Below are 18,299 nucleotides of genomic sequence, written 5' to 3'. Positions count from 1 at the left end.
ACAAAACAAAAACACAAAAATCATTTTTATTTCTGTACACTAAGATAAAAATCTGAAAAAGAAATCGTGAAACAATTTCATTTACAACAGCATCAAAAAGAATACAAACTTAGGAATTAACTAAAGAGGTGAAAATGAAAACTACAAAACACTGTTGAAAGAAATTAAAGAAGCTATAAATAAATGCACAGACACTCCATGTTCATGGACTGGAACACTTAACATAGTTAAGATGTAAATACTATATTGATCTATAGATTTAATGCAACTCTTATCAAAATTTCAATGATTTTTTTGCCAAAATAGAAAATCCATCCTAAAATTCATATGGAAGCTCAAGGAAGCTCAAATAGCCAAAACAATCTTGAAATAGAACAAAGTTGGAAGACTCACACTTTCTAATTTCAAACTTACTACAAAGCTTCAACACAATGTGGTACTAGCATAGAGACAACATACAGAGCAAAAGAAGACAAAGTCTAGAAATCTTCGCAGATATGGCCAAATGATTTTTGACAAGGATGCAAAGACTATTCAATAGGGAAAGGGCAGTCATTTCAACAAATGGTGTTGAGAAACCCAGATATTCAAACATGAAAGAATGAATTTGAATTCTTACCTAAAACCATATCCAAAAATAAACTTAAAATGAATCAAAGATCTAACTGTAAGACCTAAAGTGGGAAAAAAAAAAAAAAAACTCAGAAGAAAACATACAGAAAAAGCTTCATTGAATTGGACTTGGCAATGACTTATTGGATATGACACCAAAAGCACAGGCAACAAAATTAGACAAATTGAGCTTCTTCAAAATTTTAAAAGTTTGTGCATCAAAGGACATTAATAGACAAGTCACATCAAAAGGCAACTCACAGAATGGGAAAATCACCTATCTATTAACATCTACAATACACACAGAACTCCTAAAATGAAACAACAAGAAAAACAATCAGAGTGAAAAATGAATAGACATTCTGCAAAGATGAGTCAATAAGCACATGAAAAAGATGCTCAATATCATTCATCATTAGAGAAATGTAATCAAAATACTTCACTCCCATTCAGTTCAGTTCAGTCACTCAGTTGTGTCCGACTCTTTGCAACCCCATGAACCGCAGCACGCCAGGCCTCCCTGTCTATCACCAACTCCTGGAGTCCACCCAAACCCATGTCCATTGCATTGGTGATGCCATCCAACCATCTCATCCTCTGTCGGCCCCTTCTCCTCCTGCCCTCAATCTTTCCCAGCATCAGGGTTTTGTCAAATGAGTCAGCTCTTCGCATGAGGTGGCCAAAGTATTGGAGTTTCAGTTTCAACATCAGTCCCTCCAATGAACACCCAGGACTGATCTCCTTTAGGATGGACTGGTTGGATCTCCCTGCAGTCCAAGGGACTCTCAAGAGTCTTCTCCAACACCGCAGTTCAAGAGCATCAATTCTTTGGCACTCAGCTTTCTTTATAGGCCAGCTCTCACATCCATACATGACTACTGGAAAAACCACAGCCTTGACTAGACGGACCTTTGCTGACAAAATAATGTCTCTGCTTTTTAATATGCTGTCTAGGTTGGTCATAACTTTCCTTCTAAGGAGTAAGCGTCTTTTAATTTTATGGCTGCAATCACCATCTGCAGTGATTTTGGAGCCCCCAAAAATAGTCAGCCACTATCTATTTCCCATGAAGTGATGGGACCAGATGCCATGATCTTAGTTTTCTGAAAGTTGAGCTTTAAACCAACTTTTTCACTCTCCTTTTTTACTTTCATCAAGAGTCTCTTTAGTTTTTCCTCACTTTCTGCCATAAGGGTGGTGTCATCTGCATATCTGAGGTCATTGATATTTCTCCCACCAATCTTGATTCCATCTTGTGGTTCTTCCAGCCCAGCATTTCTCATGATGTACTCTGCATATAAGTTGAATAAGCAGAGTGACAATATACAGCCTTGATGTACTCCTTTTCCTATTCACTCCCATTCAAATGGCTATTAATAAAAAAGAAAAGAGGGAAGGAAGGAAGAGAAGAAAAGAAAAACAAATGCCACAATATTGACAATCCTTGCAGACATTATGCTAGGTGAACAAAAGCAAAACTACAAATATTTTTTTATTCTTCTTAAACGAGGTACCTAGGACAGTTTATTTAACAAAGTATAATGGTGGTTATTTCAAATGCTAAAAGATGATGTTCTTAAGTGCTACACTCAATATGCCAGAAAATTTGGAAAACTCAGCAATAACTACAGGACTGGGAAAGGTCAGTTTTCATTCCAACCCCAAAGAAGGGCAATGCCAAAGAATGTTCAAACTACCACAGTTGCATTCATTTCACATGCTAGCACAGTAATGCTCAAAATCCTTCAAGCTAGGTTTCAGCAGTAGGTGAACCAAGACCTTCCAGATATCCAAGCTGGGTTTAGAAAAGGCAAAGGAACCAGAGATCAAATTGCCAACATCCATGGGATCATAGACAAAACAAGGAAATTCCAGAAAAACATCTACTTCTGCTTCAATGACTATGTTAAAGCCTTTGACTGTGTGGATCACGATAAATTGTGGAAAATTCTTGAAGAGACGGGAATCCCAGACCATCCTGCCTGTCTCCTGAAGCCTGTATTCAGGTCAAGAAGCATCAGTTAGACCTGGACATGAACAATGGACTGGTTCAAAATTGGAATGGAGTATGTCAAGGCTGTATACTGTCACTCTGCTTATTTAACTTATATATAGAGTGTATCATGTGAAATGCCAGGCTGGATGACTCACAAAAGCTGGAATCAAGACTGCTGGGAGAAATATCAGTAACCCAGGGAGGCAGATGACACCACCCTAATGACAGAAAGCAGAAAGGAACTAAAGAGCTTCTTGATGAAGGTGAAAGAGGAGAGTGAAAAAGCTGGCTTAAAACTAAACATTCAAAAACAAAGATCATGGCATCCGGTCACATCACTTCATGGCAAACAGATGGGGGAAAAAATGGAAACAGTGACAGACTTTATTTTCTTGGGCTCCAAAATCACTGAGGACAGTGACTGCAGCCAGGAAATTAAGACGCCTGCTCCTTGGAAGAAAAGCTATGACAAACCTAAACAGCATATTGCAAACCAGAGAAATCACTTCGTTGACAAAGCTCTATACAGTCAAAGTTATGGTTTCTCCAGTAGTCATGTGCAGATGTGAGAGCTGGACCATAAAGAGGGCTGAGTGCCAAAGAATTGATGCTTACAAACTGTGGTGCTGGAGAAGACTCTTGAGAGTCCCTTGGACTGCATGCAAGGAGATCAAACCAGTCAATCCTAAGGGAAATCAACCCTTAATATTCATTGGAAGGACTGATGCTAAAGCTGAAGGAAGCTCCAATACTTTAGCCACCTGATGCAAAGAACTGACTCACTGGAAAAGACCCTAATGCTTGGAAAGATTGAGGGCAAGAGGAGAAGGGGGCGAAAGAGGATGAGATGCTTGGATGGCATCACTGACTCAGTGTTCATGAGTTTGAGCGAACTCTGAGAGAGAGTGAAGAACAGGGAAGCCTGGTGTGCTACAGTCCGTGGGTTCTCAAAGAAACAGACACGACTAAGCAATTGAACAACAACAATGGTGGTTACCAGGCCTGTGGGGCGAGGAGGTTGGGAGTTATTTAATAGGTACAGAGTTTTAATATGATATGATTAAAAAGTTCTGGAGACAAAAGCTACAAATTTCTAGATATAAGATAAATACATACTAGGGATGTAATGTATAGCATAATGAATACAGCTAACTATTGTGATGATATACAGCAAAACTGTTGAGAGTAAATCCTAACAGTTCTTTTCACAAGGCGAATTTTTTCCTTTATTCTTTTTATTGTATCGATCAGAGAGGATGAAGGTTAGCTGAACCTATTGTACACAATATATGTAAATTAAACCATCATGTTGTATGCTTTAAACTTATACAGTGATTGTATGTCAATTATTTCTCAAAAAAACTGAAAAAAATTTTTGTAGAAATGAATAGTGGTGATGGTTGTATAACAATGTGATATACTTAATGCCACTGAACTGTACACTTAAAAATGGTTAAGATGGCAACTTTTACATTATGTACATTTTACCATGATAAAACAAAAATATTTTAATTGTCTTTCAAAAAAGAAAAAACTTGCAAAGATCAGAGCAGATAATTGCTAAGGTTTCTTTCCCCTTAAGATCTTATGACTGATACAGAAAGTATACCACAGTGGTTAAGAGAACAAACATTGAAAAGAAAAAAAAAAAAGTAAATATGTGAGGTAATGGATGTGTTAATTAACTTGGTGAGAATCCTTTCACAATGTATACACACTTATCATTCATCACATTGTGACACTCTGAATACATTAAAATGTTGTCAGTTATACTTCAATAGAGCTGAAAAAAAAAAAAGCACAGACATGGGAGCCTGCATTCAAATCCTGGCTCTGCCACTTACTTGGGCATTTATTTAGCTTCTCTAAGTTTATTTGCAAAACAGTGATAACTTTAGCTCTCTACACCTCCTTCCTACCTTGCTCCTACACTCCAAGCAGCCCCATGCTCTAAGTATTTCTTTTGCCTGAAATGTCTTTCATAGAAAAACAACATACAATAAAATAACAGACACAAGCTTGAACAGGCACTTCTCGAGTGAGAATTTCTAACTGGCCAGTAAGTTTATGAACAGGTGTTCAACATAAAAATCCCCCAGGGAAACAGAAATTAAAACCACAATGAGACAGCACTATATACCCAACAGAATGCCTAAGATTAAAAGGAATGATAATAAGTTAGCAAGACAGTGGTGCAATTGGAACTCTCATACACTGCTGATGAGAATGTAAGTTGGTAAAATCCTTTGAAAAATATCCACCTACCTTATGACACCTCTGGAGAAGGGAATAGCAATCCACTCCACTGTTCTCGCCTGGAGAATTCCATAGACAGGGAGGCCTGGTGGGCTATAGTCCACGGGGTCGCAAGGAGTCGGACACGACTGAACGACTTAACACACACACACCCTATGACACAGCCATTCAGCTTCTGCTAAGTGTGTATCTTCTGAGAGAGATGAACTCATTTGACCATTAAAAAACATGTATAAGATTATTTCACAACTCATGAATGAATTTTACAGATGTAAATTGAAAGAAAGAAAAGCCAAAGACAAAAGTATAAATACTGCATGGTTATATTTATGTTATCAGGAACAGAAAAAAGCCCATCGATTGTAATAGAAATTAAAATAATGGTTATCTAGGGGAAAGGAGCACAGACTGGGAGAGGCCACAAGGGTGCCCTCAGAGGTGCTAGAAATGTTCTATACTTTTATTTGGGTGGTGATCACAAGGGTATATATATATATATATTAAAATTATTTGGGTTTGTGCATATTACCCAATGTATATTATATACATTATATTATACACACTACAGTAACAGTTTAAATAACAGTTTTTAAAAAATATTTATTTATTTGGCTGTGCCGGGTCTTATTAATACCTGCAGCTTCTAGTTTCCCCACCAGGGACTGAACCTGGGCCTCCTGCACTGGGAGCAGGGAGTCTTAACCAGTGGACCACCAGGGAAGTCCCACAATAACAGACTTTAAAAAGTCTTTCTTCTTCCCCTTGTCTGCTAACTCTTACTTGTTCTCTAGGTGTAAACTAAGAAACTAGCACTCTAGGACACCTTCTCTAGTCCTGCCCTGCCCCCGGCATCCCAGACTGGATTTTGTAGCCTATTTACCAATTATTTGCCAAATTGCCAGGACTTCCTGTACCACCTGTGTTTACTAAGTCAGAGCACCTACCACACTCTTTTGAATATACCTATTTATCTTCCCCTACTTGCCCAATTAGACAGAAAGGGTTTCTGGACCATGGCTCGTTTACTGTTGCATTCCTAGTGCCCTGGCACAGGGCGGCTCACAGCATGTACTGAATTAATAAATGAAAAGAGACAGCTCTCAGTATGTGTAAAAAGCCGACATAGCACTTTATGAATCAATTACCACAGATGACATTTTCAAGATGAAAAAGAAAGTAAATGTAGGTGGGACAGGGAGAGAGTTTTAGGAAAAAAGAAACCTTTCCTTTTTTAAAAATTCAAGAATGGAAAGAGTAAGAGCTGAGTGAGCAGAGTGAGGAAGCAGGAAGGAAAAAACATAAAAGTAGGTAAATTACAGTTTGTATAATATATTCCCATACATTTAAATTGTTTCCCAGTGTTTGTGCATAAGGTCATGTCACTACAACTGGATACTAAATTCCTAGTGAGGAAGGGAATCTGTTCTATACTTTCCAACGTTCACAATGTTGGGTATGTTGCAGGTAACCACACATTTTTAAACAAGCAGAATGAAGCAATGTTTGGGTTATCAATATCCAACAAGTACCTAAATGTTCATCAGTGATGATCCATTGTTGTTGTTCAGTTGCCTAGTCGTGTCCAACTCTTCGTGACCCCACGGACTGCAGCAGGCCAGGCCTCCCTGTCCCTCACCATCTCCCAGAGTTTGCCCACGTTCATGTTCATTGCATTGGTGATGCCGTCCAGCCACCTCATCCTCTGATGCCCTCTTCTCCTTCTACCCTCAATCTTTCCCAGCATCAAGGACCTTTCCAATGAGTTGTCTGTTAGCATCAGATGGCCAAAATACTGCAGCCTCAGCTTTAGCATCAGTCCATAGTGATGATCCAAAGCCACAATGAACTGTTTAGTTGCTAAGTTATGTCCGACTCTTTTTGCAACCCTATGGGCTGTAGCCCGCCAGGCTCCTCTGTCCATGGGATTTCCCAAACAAGAATACTGGAGTGAATTGCCATTTCCTTCTCCAGGGAAATCTTCCCAACCCAGGGATCAAACCAGGGTCTCTTGCGTCTCCTGCACTGTCAGGCGGATTCTTTATCCCAGGGCCACCTGGGAAGCCCTAGTGAGCATCCTACTTCAAAGAATAAAGCATTCACATGGAACGGCATTGTGGATATCTAAATGAAAAAAGCAGGCATGGTATGATCCCTCTGGTGTAAAATGAAGCGTGTGTGTGTGTATGCATACACTTTATATGCCTGACAAAATTTATCTTCGGAGCCAACTACTTGAGAATTGTCTTACTTGACCTACCTCTGATAATCCAACCCCATCAGCACCCCACTCCAAAAGAACCAATGGCCACTTGCTGCTGTGTGCCAAAGTCTCACACTGCTTTCCTATTTCTCAAATAATCTTTCCTTTTAGTGCTCTGATTATCACCAGCTGCTAAGAGAAACAAACCTGGCTCAAATATAATTCTTACCAAGACAGTAAATAACTGTTAACCATATGTGTCCTCTTCTAAAGAACATCCACCTTTGAAAAAGACTGTTTGCAATTGTGTGTTTGCTAGAACAACAGATGTGTAAAAATAAAATCTAAAAACAGGCAAAAATAGGTTTTAGGTTGGTAAAAGTATTTTTTTATATTTAAAATTTTCCTTAAATATTGTTATACTGTGTATAGCTTTTAGCTTTTTTTTTTTTTTTAAGAATAAAAGGGGACTTTCCTGGTGGTAGTGGATGGGAATCTGCCTGCCAGGGTAAAAGCAAGGGTTATCTATATTATCCTGTATTTAAATCTATATTTCCTAGTATTTAAAAATACCTATACATATTACCTAAGAAATCTTTCTAAGTATGAAGTTTGCCTTTAGCTGAAATGTTGGCTGTTTTTAGAAATGTTTAGGAATTATACAAAAAATATTTATTTATCTTATGCTTACCTCTTATTAAGAAGCTAATAATCAAAAATTTAGAATAATTGTAAGTGTACCTAGGGCAATCTGTAAATTATTCTAATAAAGTCATCTCAAATTTGATACACAAATAGCTAGAACACAGAGAGAAAAGAAAACTATTTTTTAAAATCACTTTAGCCTTCAAACTTTCCCACAAATAACAATATGTATCTACTTAAACTGAAACACCAGACATTTTACAGCTGAATTTCTGATACGCTGATGACAAACACAGAAAAAATTTAGGGAAGGCAAGGTTTCAATATTTTTGGAAAAAGAAAAGAAAAACTAGCTCTAAAAGAAGAAGTGAAATTACTTCAAACTCCACAAAAACTGTGTCAAAACTTACAACAGACTCTATGTTAAAGAATTCATTTGAATCTCATGTATTCCTCAAAACATTGAGGTTATAGTATTTCCACTTCAGAGATGAGATAATTAGTATTGTATTAATTAGACATTGTAAAAAATTTTACCATGAGAATCAGGTCACTGATTAATTAGTTTGACTGTCTGCCAACTTACGCTTCCAGCTATTGCTGATACAATTTGCTTCTTTCTTTTACCATTCATATTAATACCACAGGGATCAAACTGTCCTATGGGTATTCACAACAGCAGCCTAGTTTAATAACCTAGTTTTATTAGCTCTTAAGAACCACACTTTACATACTCAAGGGTTTATTGGCTCTGCATGTGTGAGTGTGTGTGTCTTTGTGGTACAATTTTTCAGTTTTCGGTTCCATGCTTATTAGAAATGGGGTTCTGCCTCTAACTTCTGTTAATAGTCAGCTTTGTTCCTGAGTGCTCCATTCCATGTGCCACTCAGTAATTGATTAGTGAGAGCCTATTAGTACCAGAGCTAGATCTAGGGACTGAGATCAATAAGGAAAATTCTTATTCTCAAAGAATCCCAGAAGAACCATATTCATAACTTAAGAAAGAAAGAAAGTGAAGTCACTCAGTTGTGTCTGACCCTTTGTGACTCCATGGACTGTAGCCTGTCAGGCTCCTCTGTCCATGGAATTTTCCAGGCAAGGATACTGGAGTGGGTTGCCATTTCCTTCTCTAATTCATAACTTAAGGTGTCTGTAAAATCATTTTTAAAATTTGTTTATTTACTTATTTTTTGGCTGCACTGGGTCTTCATTGCTGCATGTGGGCTTTCACTAGCTGTGGCAAGCGGGCTCAGTAGTTATGGCATGTGGGCTTAGGTGCCCTGTGGCATGTGGAGTCTTCCTGGACTGGGGATCAAATCTGTGTCCCCTGCACTGGCGGGCAGATTCTTAACCACTGGACCACCAGGGAAGTCCATGAAATTATTTTATAAGCCAGATTAAATAATTTTTTATAAACTGTGAAATAGAATTATTTCTCTTTGTCAGTACTAATTATTTCTTTAGCCCTACTATAATATAATAAATACATAATGAATTAATTTTCCATATACTCTTAAGGTCCTTTCAATTTTCTAGATGTATCTTGTCCACATAACCTCATGTTTTAACCTCAAACGTTTCACATTTTTAAAAGGAGCTTCTTCCTCTCCACCAAATGATAGCTTTTCTAGTCCTGATATCTTTTCAATTTTCTGATTAATTTTAACCAGGCTTCCCATACCAACTATTTATACTTTCTTTAATATCATCTTTACCTCCATGTCATAATATATATGCTTTTTCAATATACACAGATATTAATATATAAATAAGATTTAAATATATGTAACAAATGAGATCTAAGTTTTAGCTGCTCATTGTATTTTCACTATTTCTTCTTCAACTACTTACCCTATCAAGGATAAACTATACTTACGCACAGTATCTATCTTTTGCCAATTATGGATTATAACTGTTAATTTTTTTCATATACAATACTTTGAAAATAGTATGCGTAAAGTTTTTTCTTGTTGTTCATGAAGTAGGTATATTTAAAAAAACCTTTGTAAGTGTCCTAGTGGTTAAATAAATATTTATAAATGAAAGTACAATTATAAAAAGTACTTATTGACAATATCCTGATGCATTAAACAAAACAAAAACCCAAATCATTACTATTACCACCACCATCAAAAATATTTTTTTAAGTTTAAAATTAAAGCCTATTTGGTTTAGGTTTTATATAAATTCCAAAGTCAGTTAGCAAACAGCCATACAATGAAAGAGTTAAACAGCCTTAATATATGGAAGAGGTGCTTTCTTCTTTTAAAGTACCAGAAAAACCTCCAAAAAACTAAAGTTATAGAAAGCTACCACATGATAGAGAAGGCTGTGGTACTTTTCAATAGTTACTGCTTGAACAAAACAATATAAAAACAAACTGCTTGAAGACAGGAAATAAAATGTTGTATCCAGCAGGTAAAATCATCTAAATTAGATATTCTTTGAATATAAAAAAATTTTTCAAGGGATCAAAATCTTCAAAGATAAAAAAAATATTTAGGTACCATCCTTAGAAATAATGTATTATACAAATGCATCATCCTTAGAAACAGTTTATTATACAACTCAGTGTCTTAATTTCATAAATAAGAGTGGCTGGTAAAGATTTAGCAAAAATACATGAAGAAAAACTTATAAAATAACATATTTTTACATAGAGAATGCTAAAACCACTCAGTCATGAGCAGTTTTTCCCCCAAGTAAAAATATATCACTACATCACAGGCAAAAAGGATCTGATAAATGATAGTCAATGTAGGTGTGTGTGGGTGTGTATATGTGTGTGTGTGAATCACAGTGAAAATTGTTCACATAAAATTAAATACATATTTTGTTACAGGAGCTAGCTACATAATCTCAGTAGAGAAGATAAAGTAATTCACATTACTCTGCTTCACCATCAGTGACATTTTAGAGCTGTAAGAGACTTGAGATTACAGTCAAAAGGCATCATATTTTAGAGCAGGAAGAATAAGCAATGCCAAATATAGGATAGGATTTAGACAAAATGACTACGGAAAAGCAGTACCTTGGGACCCGAAAACAGGAAAAAAAACTCTCAAGTGTCTTTGAATGATGAGAAATAGAACCAAACCTTAAGCCAAATTATCCTGATTTATTAGCCCCAACTGCGTACATAAAAATGGCTAAAAATTATATAAGAAAATATTTTCCTTAGTAAATATGGACAGTAATGTTTTTCATGGGGGTTAACTTGCCAAGTTTCCTATCTTACTTTTCAGGGAATAGAAAACAGTGTTCTCAGCATTAGCACAGACTGATGATAAGCAATTACTTTAAGACCAAGAACAAGGTAGCAATCTGCTTTCGTTCTTGTCTCTCCTGCTGCTTCCCTGTGAGGTGCTCTAAAAGACCTCCACGGGAAAGATGAATAATTCAAAAACTGGAAAAAATAATTTACCTTTAAAAAAAAAAAAAAGATCAATTACTCCTAAGGCTTCAAAGAAGAAAGACCAGATAACAGGTCCAGGTCTGTGGAAGAATTACTGAGTAGACACATAATCCTACACATAAACAAGAGCCAGTGTAACAGTGTTTTCCTTTTCTCTTTCTCTCTGAAACTAATTAGCATTATGCACAGTATGTGCCTTGTTACAAACGTCTTCTTTCAGCTCTGGCACTATAGTGCCGAAACTCAAATCTAGTTTTTCAGTTAAGCAGAAGACAAACACTTGTTAGAACACTTGAGACTAACTAAAAAAAAAAAAAAAGATTTTAATAAAACAGAAACAACTATCACAAGCAGATGCTACATGTATACTATACTTACTCTGTGAATCATCACTTTAATGATAAACTGTAAAAGAATGCCTTTCTATATACTTACTGTTGAAAGGCTGCCATTGTATTCTCCAAATTTTCTCCAGCACCTGTGAAAACATTAAATTGAAGCTAATTTGAATATTTTATTTTTCCCCAAATTCACCTCATATAAGATATTTCAAGTAAATCATACATTTGGTACATACGAGGTAGATACTACAAGTGTTTTAAAGAATGTGAAGGCATTTTGCATTGTTTCTAGGGGCACCAGGAAGAATCAGGGCTTCCCAGGTGGTTCAGTGGTAAAGAATCCACCTGCCAATGCAGGAGATGCAGGTTTGATCCCTGGGTCGGGAAGATCCCCTGGAGGAGGAAATGGCAACCCACTCCAGTATTCTTGCCTGGGAAAGCCCATGGACAGAGGAGCCTGGCCGGTTACAGTCCATGGGGTCGCAAAGAGTCGGACACCACCGAGTGACTGAGCATAGCACCGCACCGCACAGGAAGAATCAAAGATCAAAACACAGTCACAGCAAGCAGGGGGTTAGAAGAACCTAAACGATTTTTAAATGCATTAAACAGTACATTAAAAATATGCATCCTTAAAATAAATTAATTTTTTAAATAGGCATCAAAACTAATGGCATTAGATTCAATGAAACAGCGAATATTCAGTAAAACTAAAAGATTATTGCATTGTTATTCCACTCCCATCATATAGTGGTGCTTCCACTTACTGAAGTAATAAGTAATAGTGAAATTACAAAAAAGGACACAGATAAGAAGTATCTAATTGCCTCTTTTAGCTAATATTATAAACTAGTTAGAGTCAATTAGCATAAAATATGCAAGCCGTAAGTTTTAGATATTTTAAAACTAAAAGATTTTGGTATTATTAAATGATTAATGGAATGCACAGGAAAAATACTTTGGAAATATTTTTTCAAATATTTTGGAAAAACAGCCAGTTTTTTCCTAACAAAAATAAGCACTTCAAGTTTATGGTACTGTTCAAGTAACAGCATTACAATGTTTTACATACAATAACATCGGAACATAGTTGCAAGGGTATTCAATTTTTCTTCTTTTATATTGTTATATTTTTATCATAACCTAATTAATAATGAACAGAAACATAAAGTATGAAGACATAAATATATTAACCGAATGTTCTAAAAATTCTATCAATTTGGTAGAGAGAAAGGGACACCCTTGTGAAAAAAGCCTCTTTGACTTAAGGTTCACTTTTGTAGAGTTGATGCATAACAAAAGACTGATGAAACAAATATAGAGAATAAAGTTTTTTTCCAAAGTGAGTGGTCTTTTTGAGGTTAACTGATTTTTAAAAGTCAAGTCAGTGCCTATCTTAGTCAAGAACTATGGAAATATGTTATACACAGGTAATATTCAAGAACAAAGCACTCAGGAATACCACCAAAAAGAAAAAAGTACTAAAACGGTTATTCGTAGATTAGGTTAAACTACTGACTGATTGTTGTGACAGAAAGCAAGCAAGTTGATAGGACGCAGAAGCCAATTTGAAAGAGCTCTCACTGGCCAAAGCTGAGACAATGTTAGAATCAAAATGATGACAATAACAGACTTTAAACCACTGAACAAAATAGGATATTCTGAACCCATTTTAAGAAATGGACTTAAAGTCTGATAAGGGGAAAAAAAAAAAAAAAGTCTGATAAGGAGTGGGGTGTTTATGTAGGTTTAAAGTATTTTCCTACAAAAATACTCAGTACAAAGAGAAAAAGAGTAACTTCACAATGTTAAGTCTGGCATCTCCCACTTCACTAAGTCATCAAAGTCATCATCATTAGTTCTTTCAAGCTGACTTCTGTGTCCTTTTAATTTCCTTGCCTTTGAGTACAATAAACAATCAGTATGGGAATTCCCTGGTGGTCCAGTGGTTAAGACACTGAGATTTCACTGCTGAGGGTACAGAACTAAGTTTCTGCAAGCTGCACATTGCAGCTTAAAAAAAAAATTAACAAATCATTCAGTTATTTCCAGCAGCTGAGGTCAGAATAAAAAAGATTTCTTTTCTAATGTACACTATTCTAGCCTTACAAACCCTCCATAATGACTGCGTATTACTTTTTTGGTCAATTTTTTAAAATGTATTTATTTTTAATTGAAGGATAATTGCTTTACAATATGATGTTGGTTTCTGCCATACATCAACATGAATCAGCCATAGGTATACATCTGTTCCCTCCTCTCTTGAACCTCTGAGAGACTCAAAGCCTTAAACACATGCCATATCCCTCCAAAATTCTCTTCACCACAGCATCCCAATCTTCATCCTAGAATGCCAAATTCACTTCCAACTCCTCCATGAAGCATTTTTCTTTACTCACTTAAGATTACAATAACTCTTTATTATAGTCAAGAGTTCATTCTTATATATTCAATGGAATATTACTCAGCCATAAAAAGAATGAAATAATGCCGTTTGCAGCAACATGGATGGATCCAGAGATTGTTATATTGAGTGAAGTCAGAGAAAGACAAATATCATATGTCATTGCTTATATGTGGAATCTAAAGAAGGGGTACAAATGAACTTATTTACAAAACAGAAACAGAGTTACAGATGTAGAAAATAAACTTATGGTTATCAGGGGATTTACGGGGGTTTAAATTAGAAGACTTAAATATACACACTGTGTGTGTATGTGTTAGTTGCTTAGATGTGTCCAACTCTTTGCAACCCCATGGACTGTAGCCTGCCAGGCTCTTTGTCCATGGAATTCTTCAGGCAAGAATACTGGAGTGGGTTGCTATTTCCTTCTCCAAATATACATACTACTACGTATAAAATAGATAACTAATAAGGACTTGCTGTAGAGCTTAGGGAACTCTGTGCAATACTCTGTAATACTCTATATGGGAAAAGGATCTAAAAAAAGTGGATATATGTATATGTGTAACTGATTCACTTTACTGTACAACTGATACAACACTGTAAATCAATTATACTCCAAAAAAAATTTTTTTTTAAGTTAATGCCTTAAACTAGCATTTCTCAACCATTTTGGTCTCAGGACTCTTACTGAGTACCTCAAAGGGCTTTTGATTATGTGGGTTATATCCATTAGAAAAGACCCTGACGCTGGGAAAGACTGAGGGCAGGAGGAGGAGGAGGTAAGAGAGGATGAGGTGGTTGGATGGTATCACTGACTCCATGGACATGAGTTTGACCAAGCTCTGGAATATGGTGAAGGACAGGGAAGCCTCGTGTGCTGCAGTCCATGGGGTCTCAAAGAGTCGGACACAAATGAGCAATTGAACAACAAATCCATTAATAACTACATATTAGAAGCTGACTCCCAAATTTTAAAAATTTATTTGAAAAAAAATTATTTGAAAATAATAATAAACCCATTACATGTTAATATAACATTTTATGATAAATAACTATCTGTCAAAAAAATTTAAGGAGTGGCATTTGTTTTACACTTTTGCAAATCTCTTTAACGTTTGACAATAGAAGGCAGCTAGATTCTCATATCTGCTTCAAACATACATATCAACCTTCACATAGATAGTTGGAAAAGAAAGGTTCTTCTCTGATACTCTACCAAAATTCAACAAATGGTAGATTCTTAAAAGCTGGCTGTAACATGGACTCTTCGTACTCCATTACATGAAAATCAATTAGTCCATCTTGAACTTTGAATGGATCTTTCACCCATGCATGGTTTTATAATAAAATGCATTGGTTTTTGGAAAATATTGATTTACTGAATCATGCTGATCTTCTAAATACTGACACATTTCATTATACAATATTTTTTAGAAATCACATTTATTAATAACTGATATCAGGAAAATCAAATTGGAAAGCTACTAAGCTCACTGTGGGTGATATAAGTTTTTCAAAAGTCTAATTCTTGCTTAAAAGCTCAAATGTAATCATTGGCACTGCCTTAATAGAAGGCAGCTAGATTATTTTTCTTCTAATGAAAGACTCACTTTATTAATTTCCAAGAACACAACTGTCCAATACTCAAGTCTAAATAACCAATATGTCAGTTTTTTAAGTAAAAATGTTTGGCAGGGTTGGGGGGAAGGCTAATTCAGCTCAGAATTCAATCAACTTCACAAGTGCTTTTCCTCAAGACAATCATGTACATACTTTAGTATGCAGCAAAAGTGTTTGTGTCATCCCACACACACCAAAAAAACATTTGTCACAGAATACTAAAAGTTACACATACTCAAGGATTGAACTTTAATAAAATTAATAACTTTCTAATACATCAAAGAAATTCTTATGTGAAACTGCCCTTTAAAAAAAAATCTGAGTGCATGATGCTAAGGAATATAATGGCTACTAGTATATTTTGTACCACTATTTTCATTTGTCCTAAAGCAACAGCAGTTTTACCCACTACGCCAATGTCACTAAGGTGAAAAAGGTAAGAAACGCCTTATAAAAATAGTGTTGACCTTGTAGGCCCAAGAAAGGTCCTGGGGACTCCCAGAATTCCACAGACCACACTTTGAAGACCACTGTCTTAAACAGTCAACGATGAGGTAAGTCAGAGGAGTGGTTACCTCTGGCGATGGAGGAGGGTAGACGGGGAAGGGATTCTTATGGGATTCTAGAAATGTTCGATACTTTGATCTGAGTAATGGCTACTTGGATGTACACATACATTAAAGAAAATGAAGCTGTGCACTTAAGGTCAGTGCTACTGTTGCTGTCGTTCAGTCGCTAGGTCGTGACTCTTTGCGACCCCATGGACTGCAGCACGCCAGGCTTTCCTGTCCTCCACCATCTCGCGGAGTTTGCACAAGTTCATGTCATTGAGTTGGTGATGCTATCTAACCGTCTCACCCTCCATTGCCCTTTTCTCCTTTTGCCTTCGATCTTTCCCAGTATCAGGGTCTTTTCCAATGAGCTGGCTCTTTGCATCAGGTGGCCAAAGTATTGGAGTTTCAGCTTAGTGCTACTACATGTATGCCATTCCTAAAATTTTCTTAAGAGCTTTTATTAAAATTTCTTTTCTTTAATTGGAGGATAACTGTTTTACAATGTTGGGCTTGTTTCTGCCGTACAACAACTTGAATCCGTCATAATTATAAACATATTCCCCTCCTCGGGAGCCCCCTCCCCCACCCTCCCCCACTCCTTTAGGTCACCACAGAGTGCCAGACTGGGCTCCTTGTGTTATACAGCTGCTTCCCACTAATTATCTATTTTATCCATGAATATGTATATATGTCAATGCTACTTTCTCAATTCATCCTTCTCTCTCCTTCCCATGCTGTGTAAAAAGCTTTTATTCCTAAATCGTAGTTTTTTTTTTTTTTTTTTTTTTTTCAAAGCGTTAGTCGCTCAGTCGTGTCCAACTCTTTTGCAACGCCATGAACTGTACCCCACCAGGCTCCTGTGTCCATGGGATTCTCCAGGCAAGAATACTGGAGGGGGTTGCCATTTCCTTCTCCAGGGGATCTTCCCAACCCAGGAATCAAACCCAGGTCTCCTGCATTGCAGCCAGATTCTTTACCTAAATCGTAGTTTTTAAAAATTCTAGTACATTCACCTGAACCTGACAAGGCTTTTTGAAGGCAATTATCTTTTAAAATATTTATTTATTTATTTGGCTGTACTGGGTCTTACTTGCAGCATGAGCAATCTTTAGTTGTGGCATGCAGGGTCTTGTTCCCTGACCAGCGAGTGAACCCAGGGAAAAGGGCAGCTTTCATTCCAATCCCAAAGAACGGCAATGCCAAAGAATATTCAAACTATCATACAGCTGCACTCATTTCACATGCTAGCAAGGTAGTGCTCAAAATCCTTCAAGCTAGGCTTCAGCAGTACATGAACCAAGAACTTTTGGATGTACAAGTTGCCTTTAGAAAAGGCAGAGGAAACAGAGATCAAAGTGCCAACATTCGTTGGATCATAGAGAAAGCAAGGGAATGCCAGAAAAACATCTACTTCTGCTTCAAAACTGATCCATCACTTTGCGGTAAATGGAAGGGAAAAAAGCAGAAAAAGTCACAGATTCTATTTTCTTGGGTTTCAAAAGCACTGTGTACAGTGACTGCAGCCATGACATTTCCTTGGAAGGAAATCTATGGTAAACCTAGACAGCTTATTAAAAAAGCAGAGACCTTGGCTTCTGGTTCAAGACGGCCGAGCTGAAGGACGTGCACTCATCTCTTCCTGTGAGAGCACCAAAATTGCAACAAGCTGTTGAACCACCACTGACAGGAGGATGCTGGAACCCAACTGAAAAAGAGATACCTCACGTCCAAAGACAAAGAGGCCACAGTGAGACAGAAGGGGCACAATCACAGTTAAATCACATCCCATACCCGCTGGGTGGGTGACCCATAGACTGGACAACAATGATACCAAAGAAGTTCTCACACTATTGTGAAGGTTCTGAACTCCACGTCAGGCTTTCCCAGTTCCAACAAAGGAACTGGGAATTCTCAGGGAATCTGGCCTTGCGGGTTAGCGGGATTTGATTAGAGCTCTTCCAGGGGATGGAGGGAAACAGACTCCAGTCTTGGAGGGCACCAGGACCCAGAGGAGAGGAGCAGTGACCTCACAGGAGACTACTTGCTCATGTTGGGGGGCCCCCTGTGGAGGCGTGGGTCAGCAGGGGCTCACCACAGGGACAGAGGCACTGGAAGGTCCCCCTTGGCCTTCTTGGACTTCACCATTAATCCTCCCATAGAGCCTGTAGACCCCAGGGCTGGGTCACCTCAGACCAAAAAACTATCAGGGAGGGAGTGCAACCCCACCCACCCCCCCCCACCATCACCAGAAAA

General features: G+C 37.2%; 1 protein-coding gene across 5 annotated transcripts in view; it reads right to left on the bottom strand.

Moving 5' to 3' along the window:
* The window catches only part of GDPD1 (glycerophosphodiester phosphodiesterase domain containing 1), a 50,645-nt gene that overhangs the window by 20,584 nt on the left and 11,762 nt on the right, over positions 1–18,299 (bottom strand). For 3 of the 5 annotated variants that reach the window (XM_069542601.1, XM_069542603.1, XM_069542605.1), the window contains exon 2: positions 11,560–11,602. In XM_069542601.1, coding sequence (XP_069398702.1) covers positions 11,560–11,602 — 43 coding nt within the window. Of the gene's footprint in view, positions 1–11,559; positions 11,603–11,701; positions 11,974–18,299 lie in introns of all 5 variants that reach the window. The other 2 variants (XM_069542604.1, XM_069542606.1) reach the window with 2 other exon arrangements.

This window comes from Ovis canadensis, chromosome 11, assembly GCF_042477335.2.
Source record: "Ovis canadensis isolate MfBH-ARS-UI-01 breed Bighorn chromosome 11, ARS-UI_OviCan_v2, whole genome shotgun sequence".
NCBI classification, from domain to species: domain Eukaryota; kingdom Metazoa; phylum Chordata; class Mammalia; order Artiodactyla; family Bovidae; genus Ovis; species Ovis canadensis.
Note: the sequence above shows the minus strand (reverse complement) of the source record. Positions and strands in the feature narration are given on the sequence as shown.